The sequence below is a fragment of the Branchiostoma floridae genome, chromosome 11, assembly GCF_000003815.2.
Source record: "Branchiostoma floridae strain S238N-H82 chromosome 11, Bfl_VNyyK, whole genome shotgun sequence".
Lineage (NCBI taxonomy): Eukaryota > Metazoa > Chordata > Leptocardii > Amphioxiformes > Branchiostomatidae > Branchiostoma > Branchiostoma floridae.
In genome coordinates this window covers 21,863,517-21,872,966 of record NC_049989.1, presented here as the reverse complement: position 1 = coordinate 21,872,966, position 9,450 = coordinate 21,863,517, and the positions used below count along the sequence as shown (strand labels likewise).

The 9,450-nt window shown below is 40.8% G+C and overlaps 1 protein-coding gene across 3 annotated transcripts in view; it reads left to right on the top strand.

The window, feature by feature from the left end:
• The window catches only part of LOC118426204 (gastrula zinc finger protein XlCGF57.1-like), a 7,402-nt gene extending 1,846 nt beyond the window's left edge, over positions 1 to 5,556 (top strand). Inside the window, exons 1-2 of one of the 3 annotated variants that reach the window (XM_035835469.1) lie at positions 1,377 to 1,566; positions 3,022 to 5,556. In XM_035835469.1, the coding sequence (XP_035691362.1) occupies positions 3,029 to 4,807 (1,779 nt within the window). In that variant the 5' untranslated portion in view covers positions 1,377 to 1,566; positions 3,022 to 3,028 and the 3' untranslated portion in view covers positions 4,808 to 5,556. Of the gene's footprint in view, positions 1 to 1,376; positions 1,590 to 3,021 lie in introns of those variants that run through there. The other 2 variants (XM_035835468.1, XM_035835470.1) reach the window with 2 other exon arrangements.
• Positions 5,557 to 9,450: the final 3,894 nt, after the last annotated feature.

The following is a 9,450-nucleotide window of genomic DNA, read 5'->3' as shown; positions in this document are numbered from 1 at the left end:
ACCCATACAGGTGAGAAAATACCTGTGTGAGCAGTGTGAGTGTCCAGCTCTGAAATCAGATGTCAACCAAGAAGTGTTTGCGCTGTTAGAAATACTGTAAGTTAAATTAATAGAGCATGGGGTAACTCAATAACAAAAACATTTCTGTCAAATCTAATGTAGACAATCCTGATGCTTAGCTTTCAACTGACATCCTACAACATGTTGTGCTGAAGTGTAAGAAGTGTACATGACATTAGTGGCTCTTTACTTTCTAACTTGTTTACTAACCTGTACACTATTTGTACACTTATGATTGTGCTACACCCGGAGTGTTTAATGTGATGAACTGTGAAGTAAACTTATGTGAAATCAAGTGACTGTCTTTTCTGATTTGTAAGAGCAGGCTCAATTTGATATTAGTAGTATGGTGATTTCTACAAGCTGAAATAAAAAAAAAGTTTGATAAAAGAACAGGCCGAAGGTGAATATTTTCCAGTGATGGGCATTGTAGTAATCCAGCATTGTAATAATCAGGGACAGTGGTGTTAGTTTGACAGTAGTATTGTATATAGTGCTCCCACTGTTCTTCATACACTACTGAACACAGCACCCCCCCCCCCCCCACACACACACACTTTACTGCACCCCAAGCCACTGTGAACATGCCTATCGGATAAACCCTCCATTCTACCTCCAGGTTCTAAAAAGGTCTCCAGGTGCGATACAAACTTTCTAACGAAGATGATAGAGAAAAAGAATTTAGAGACATAGAAGATAGTGCAACCCTTCTAAGTTAATATGGTTAACATGCACGCTTTGTTGACACGACAAAAAGAACAATGAGTTTCGTATTGTCAACTATAAACTACAAAAAAAGGATACATAATATAACGTTACAGACAATAAACCGAATAGCGAGTGTGTTTATGTGATAATAAACCTTGAGGTTCTACTGAATATAGTCACCAAGCAGATTCTACGGTAGCGTAAGGTAAGATAGTATCAAAGGCTGTCAGATGAGGGAACCCAGCCTAGGAGACTCATTCTCCTACGCAAAGGGACTCCATCTGTTTTCACCTCTGCTTGCCTGAGGTTAATATATGGGTACCGGGGGCGTCACCACAAACCAGCTGCCAGCCAATCAGAGAACAGGCGATGAGAGAGCTTTAAACAGGCTAAAGCTGTCCCGCAATGGCCGCTGGGAAGCTATCAGCCAATCACGTTACGTATTACCATGGCTTTGTTTGCTCACCATGCCGACGCCCGATCCCCAACGGCTGACTGCCCATATAAGTCAACTTACAAACAATCAAACATACAATACAAATCATTATACAGACGTTCAATAATCAATAGGAAAAAAAAATCAGGAGTGCCAGCAAGCCTAACCTACAATGTGTCATTAAATACGAAATAATATTACAAAAATGTTCTACTATGTAGGCAGAACTTTGTCACACTAAACGGGTAACGAGGCGTAGAATTTGACCTTTCACCCCACAAGAAGGGATTTCGGAAAAACCGGTTCTTGTTTTTCACCCCTTGGTTCGCTTAGGTAGAAAACGCCTGCGGGATTGTGCAAAGGTAAGAATCAGCACTGGAAGCAGGTAAAAACTGGAATTATGCTAAACTGACTGCCTTATCGTGAAGCAGAGTAGCCATAGGTCATCTCTATGGTGTATGGGCCACATTAGGACGGAATATATAAGACTTTTTGGGGGTGAGGAAATTTGGGAGGGGGAGGGGGGCAAAGTTACACGTCACGTTTCTGTTAGAGGTCTCAGAACACAGTTTTTCGCCTATGGGGATTTACATGGTTAAGGACCCCAAAGTGAAGTGGTTCGACGACTCAAAATCTATAGAAAGGTGCAGATACAATTTACAAGAATTTAGTATGTTGAAGTCGAGGGTACAACCTACAAAATATCTGAAAATGAGCATAGATTTGCCTGCTCGTTTTTCCTTAAAAGACACTTTGACGAACAGGAAGTGCCGGTAACAGTATCAAGGCGCAAATTCCCGCTGGCCGAAGAGCGACGTAATCCAACTTATACCGTATCAACAACGATATATTCCTCTACCATTCACCACAGTTTCCACCTCGCTGTTGTACACGGAATAATAACTACGGCCTTTGCAAGTACTGCGGTGCACTATTTTAACCCGAACTACTTTCGGATAAATACTGTGTTATGAGACCTTAGAAAACCTCTAAGATGTCAGCTATGGACCAAATCAGAACTAAATGTAAGACTTTTTGGAGTCATAAACTTGGGAAAGGGGGAGGGGGCGAAACTACACACCATGGCTTTCGAGGCAAAATGGTTTTGTTAGAAACAAACTCTGAGGGGTGCTCGAGTATTATCAGAAATAAAAGCAGAAACCTGGTGTGAAGAGTGACAAGATATTTGCAGGTACGTATTGCGTGGTCAGCTGTAGATTTGCAGGTACGTATGATTTATGAAAACAATGAGCTTGCATCAAGCCTGTTGCTTAAAGCTCTTTCATGAAAATGAAGTACAGGTTGGTCAGGTTTTATGACAAGTTTGACAAGTTTTATTCAAAACGCACAGGCTTGCAGGATGTCCAGTTGGTATCAACCTGAATTGTTCTGAACACCACAACTGGTAGCTCCACTGTAATGGGCCGTTCCAAAAAATAACAGTGGAGGGGGAGCGTGAAAATCAATTTTTGTCCCTGCCCTTGTTCCAATCCAGAAATTTCTCAAACCCTTCCTGGTTCCCAATTCAAAATGCCCCAAACCCTCCTCAGTTCCCAATCCAAATTTATAGCTCCCCCCCCCCCCGTTCCAAATCCAGATGCTTGAACCCTCCCCCCTCCAATCCAGCCTCTTCCACCCCACCCCCCTCCTACCGTTATTTTTTTTAATAGCCTAATTACGATACAAAAATACTAGGGCACCAATTAGCGTTGTAACAGATGTCACCATTTTGGGTATCAGAAGAAAAAATCCCCTTGACACATCAGATTCTCCATTGGAGTGTTTTATATTTTTAAAACTTTTTGTCCATTGCTTAGGTAAGACATGATGGAACCAGGTAATGGGTCTCCCACTGCTGTTCCACCGAACTTCAGTGGTGCGTCTCCTACTGGAGTTGTATTGGACGGAGATGCAAGCAAGTTTGGAGACAAGCTGGCAGGAACTAAAACCAGTTTGGACAATCAGCCAGAAACACATACTGGAGACAAGCCCTACATGTGTGGGGAGTGTGGGTACAGGTCAGCTTGGAAGTCTAAATTATCCATACATATGAGAATGCATACTGGTGAGAAACCCTACAAGTGCGACCAGTGTGACTATTCTGCTGCGGTGAAATCTACCTTGGACCAACATATAGCCAAACACACTGGTGAGAAACCCTACATGTGTGAGGAATGTGGGTACAGGGCAGCTCGGAAGTCTACGTTATCCAAACACATGAGAAGTCATACTGGTGAGAAACCCTACAAGTGTGACCAGTGTGACTATTCTGCGGCACGGAAATCTAGCTTAGATAGTCATCACACAGTCAAACACACCGGTGAAAAGCCCTACATGTGTGATGAGTGTGGATACAGGGCAACTAGGAAGGCTCACTTATCCCAACATATGAGAACTCATACAGGTGAAAAACCCTACAAATGTGACCAGTGTGAGTTTTCTGCTGCATACAAGTCAAGCTTGTACAAGCATCGAACCAAACACTCCGGTGAGAAACCCTACATGTGTGGGGAGTGTGACTATTCTGCAGCACTGAAAAGTACTTCGCACCAACATGTTGCCAAACTCACCAGGGAGAAGGTCTACATCTGTGATGAGTGTGGGCATAGGACAGCAGACAAGCGTCACCTATCCAGACATATGAGAACTCATAAAGGTGAAAAACCCTACATGTGTGACCAGTGTGACTATTCTGCAGCACAAAAATCAAGTTTGGACCAACATCTAACAAAACACAGTGGAGAGAAGCCCTACATGTGTGATGACTGTGGGTACAAGGCATCTCATAAGTCTAACTTATACCGACATATGCGAACTCATACTGGTGAAAGACCCTACAAGTGTGACCAGTGTGACTTTTCTGCAGCACACAAGTCCATTATGGACAGTCATCAAGCCAAACACACTGGAGAGAAACCCTACATGTGTGGGGAGTGTGGGTACAGGTCAGCAGACAGAAGTCACCTTTCAAGACATTTGAGAACTCATACAGGTGAAAAACCCTACAAGTGTGACCAGTGTGATTATTCTGCTGCAGAGAAATCCAAGTTAAAGCAACATCAAGTAAAACACACCGGTGAGAAACCCTACATGTGTGACAGGTGTGACTATTCTGCAGCACAGAAAATCAGTTTGGACTCGCATATAGCTGCAAAACACACTAACGAAAAACCCTACATGTGTGATGAGTGTGGGTACAAGGCATCTCATAAGTCTAACTTATACAGACATATGCGAACTCACACTGGTGAAAGACCCTACAAGTGTGACCAGTGTGACTTTTCTGCAGCACACAAGAACACCATGGACAGTCATCTAACCAAACACACTGGAGAGAAACCCTACATGTGTGGGGAGTGTGGGTATAGGACAGCGGACAGAAGTAGCCTTTCAAGACATTTGAGAACTCATACAGGTGAAAAACCCTACAAGTGTGACCAGTGTGATTATTCTGCTGCACAGAAATCCAAGTTAAAGCAACATCAAGTAAAACACACCGGTGAGAAACCCTACATGTGTGGGGAGTGTGGGTACAGGACGGCTTACAAGGCTAACTTATCCAGCCATATGAGAACACATACTCGGGTAGAAAGTAGTAAGTAAGCATTCAGTTGCCTTGAAATCAGATATATGTCAACTAACCAAGCACGCTAAATAGAAACCCTAAATTTGTGCGGAGGGCAGGTTATCCAGCCATACATATATATGCACAAATTGTAACAGAGTAGTAGTAGTAGTAACCTTTATTTATACCAGTAATGCCCTAGAGAGAATGGATGTAAGAACACTAGTGTTACTTGTGTTCCACCAATGTGTGAGAATAAACCTTCTCACAGTTCCAAGTGCTCATCTACGGTTGTGGTGCATTGTGGGCTAATGTCATAGTTTAAGGTGCCTTATTTGTAAACAGATATTTATGGAGGCTTGGAAGACTTTATTTAGATCACAGCGAAAACAATACATGCACATGTACATAGTGTAAAGAATCTTGCAAAAGAGAGGAGCTTACTTTGTTAGCAGTACTGTAAGAGTAAAGAATAAGGATTAGATTCTGACGCCTGACTTTGTATTAACATCCTACAAACGATAACGCGGTATCTGTAAATGTACTTAAAACTACAACAGAGAGGAGTATGCTTAGTTACATGTACTGTAAGAGTAACGAATAAGAAGGCGGTGTAACTCAGTAAGGAAGTCATTTCCGTCAAATCTAATACAGACTATTCTGACTCCTGACTTTGTATTGGCACAACTATTTTCTCCCTATCAAGCACATTTACTAATTCTGCACCTAGTACTTTATGTCTGTTGTATTTGTAAAAAGACCTACAACATGGTAATTTAAGTCTTAAGAAAGTCTTTTAGAAAAGCAGCGTGGTGAAACTCAATAAAACAATTTATTTTTGTCAAATATAATGTAGACTATCCAGACACCGTTTAGACTATCCAGACACCGTTTACACTATCCAGACACCGTTTGTACCAAGGAAGGAGGTTTGATCAACCTCCTTGTCTGTACGAACAAAAATCCACAATAAAGGTTGTACTTGAGTTATTTGCCAGTGAATTTCTTGCAATTGTCCGACTGGTGCAATAATGCGAAGTTATCCAGCTTGACCGCACCGGTTTGGGATATGGGGATTCCGTGCAGTTAACGGAAGTGTGCGTTAATCCGTTGTGCAATTAACTGGATTCTACTGTACCTATCAAATGCAGCAATAGTGGTATCCTCATTATCTACCAATGGAAGATTAAAGTATTTTCCATGAATAATCTTAAATATTGATATCTATCGATATTCCTCATTACATGTGTAACGGATTTATAACCTTTCCTCATTAATCATGCAAATAATTGGCATGATCAGCAGCATCATTTTAATCATCACTTAAGCTATCTACAGACCCCAAATCATGACGACGCGTCGACACCTTTAGTTATTCAATTCTCTTTCAAACTCGCCTTTAAAATGGCGCCTTCGCCCTACTCGTGACGTCAGCGTCAGACAATCAACACGCCCATATAAGTAAGACTAATCAAACCTTGTTTATCACAATCCACCGAGGAACGGCCACACAGAGCTCGCATATGGGAGGCACAACTGCGACAAGAAAACACGACAGTCCTTCGTGACTTCCTTGTGTAGAAAGAATGTGACAACAGAAGATATTCTAACCAGCTTGAAAGGTAAGTTAGAATAAACCTTCAGGTAAGTACTCAAATAAAGAAAATCACCTTTGGATAATCAGTCCAAATACTACGCCTGATAAAGGCAATTAAAAGCAGCCGAAACGTTGCGAAAAGACTATCAACGATTGCGTAAACCTCTGGGCAAAGTCCTGCCACGTGAAAACCCTACCGGGTGTGAACGATTACCCGGCGGCTGAGAGCTGCACTGGCCCCGTAGAGAGCCTACACTAACTACGGTAGGGTGAGCTGGGGGGCTTATCTAGATCAGAGCTTTATCAGTCTTCTCTTGGCTGAATCCTATATACACAACACGGTCCGAATTGCCATATTTATTTATATTGCACATCCTCCATTTTGTATCCTTCTCTCTCCGTTATTCTCATGCGAAAATCCGAGGACCAAGAAATGGCATTGACGTGACATGATCATTATCTAGAAGCTACAAGCGTCATGAAAATGCCAGTAAAAGCCCAAAACACCCTCCACGTTAATACAAAAACAGCTTCGAACAATCAACACAACTATATCAGAAAGACTAATTTATTACGGAACAGCTTTTGAAGCACATTCTACAAACACATCAGTCACCACGATCTTAAACAATGCCGATATTACTGTGTTGTTTTGAAAGGTTTCTATCTCCTTTGCTTTTGTACAGTTTGCCGACATTATTTATTTCTCCTTCTAGCTATATAATGATAATGTTGATTAATCTTATTGGCTATTGCTCTGGAACCGAGGTAGCGTTTTTGTAAAATAGTTTAAGGAGAATAACTTAAGAAAGAATGAATTTTCATGATATTCGTTATGCAGATAGTTTAGATAGAGATGACAATGACCTGCAGAGTATGTACATTAGGACTTTATTGGCATTATTAATAAGGAGATTCTGTGGTTCTAATGTTTCCATAGTAACGTTAGGACTATATAAACGGAAAATACGTTTATATAATTAATTGCAGGTGAAACATTAACAGATACTAAACATAGCCTTCCTGGCGACAGAAATTATGCAAATAATAGTCTAATTTGCATAATTAACGCGAAAGTACCATAATTCCATGGTGGTAAAATGGTGGGATTACCTACTTGACATTTGTAAGTTAATTGAAGAAGCAAACCACGATGCATAGATCACGATACGTAAATGGGCAAGGTCACATGGAATTTTGCCAAACGAAAGGACTTTAACACATACAATATATGTATTTTGATCCTGGACGCGTCCTGACGTCAGCTGGGCCACGCCCCGCCGCGTTCACTTAGCTCCGCCTCCAATTAAAGTTATATAAGGCGCGGTACTACTCAGAAGTTAGAAGCAGCCTCCGAGAGAGACAACGCTCGTCTCCCGTCCGTCCTAGTTCCGTCACCGGGTTAGTTTAGCGCCATCTGTCCAGGTATTGTAGCTTGTATTACTTGTAGTTAGCTAGTTTAATTATCACTGCCGTTTTACCTGATCGAGTCATAGTAATAAAGATCAGATCAAACTGTAAACCAAACACTGGTCTTTTGCTTATTGTGAAAATGCTATAGCACAAATGCGTCATATTGACGTGCTAGTCTAAGTGCACAAATCCTACCACTAGATCATATGTTACACCTTACTTGCATAAGTAATTAGGTAAGATGAAACAATTAAAATCTACAAAGGCTCTAAGTATGTCATGCCAGTATGAGGTCTCCGAACTGTTGTTGGTATATATTGCCCACAATAATTTTTACTTTTAGCTATACAATGATGATAATGATTCCATTGGCTTAATTTGGATATGCCTTCATGAAGTTCTGTTGTTTTAGATAAATCATAAATGTACAACTGGTAAAGTCCATATGAATTAGCACCTATGTTTAGTTGCCAGTTCACCCTTAAAATAGCCTTATCTGGCAAGAATACTTAAAGGGGCATTCCACTCCACATGGGAGTGTTTTTTTCCGATAGATATCAATTATAGGAAGTGATAACTACATACTACTTCACATTATACGATAAAGTACCCAGTTGCTCCACATGCCTCAACAGCATTCAATGTTCTACTAAACTCCCCAAGTACCCTCTAATTGAATTACTCGTATGGCTGAATACAATGCAAAACTTTTAGGTAAGGTTACAAAACTAATTTCAGGTTCGCTAAGAAATCTCGTCTTGTTCTTATATTCTTTGCTATCTTATGAGCAATTTGCCTTCTTGGTGTGCTTATCGTACCTTATTTATTCCGAAAATATGTACGATAAACAAAGTGTCTATGCGTATAGGGAATGCATGGGTAGGGTCTGCATGGGTTTAGTGAGTGTCATTATTGTTTGATAAAACACACATCACGTAATTCATCCCAAGGTGAATTCCACAACATTCGACTGATTATGTATTCATTGACACATTATTATTGGAAAACAAGACTCCCTTCTGGTGTGGAATGCCCCTTTAAATCAGCCAGAAGAAGACTGCAATACACTTTATCAGGGTATAAGATCATATTTATTCTGTATTTATTCCGGTAACGCGTGAAATATTTAGAGCTTATTTTTCAATTCTATCAAAATGTGTGTTACATTTGCATAAAAATGCATGGTGATGTTCACCTTTAACTTACACACGTCACGTGTCAAAAGTATGAACTGCCAATCATTTTCACTTCGGAATCATTTTGCATCAACTATGCAAATGAAGGTCTTATTTGCGTAAATAGTATCTGTTAATGTTTCACCTGCCCATTATTACATATGTAACAGGTATTGAATCTATGAAATGGTAAAATGAATGTTCCTTTTTTTTATTTATCAAGAATGTTACTTGTTTGAATAGCCCTATCATGGAACGCATTTCCTCACTAATTGTGCAAATCAGATCATAGGCTCTCCACGTGCAAGAGGATGAGTGAGTGTGAGTACCAATCAACTATCCTTCACAACCTTCGCGCGGGACTGGCTTTTATTTTCTGCGTAAGGGGGGGGAGGGGGAGGGGGGTGGTTCGCTCGTTTTGACGTTGGCTATGGTTCTCTTATGTCGGGAAAGGAAGTTTGACGATGAAAGGAGATTTCCCCGCCTTCGAGTCGTC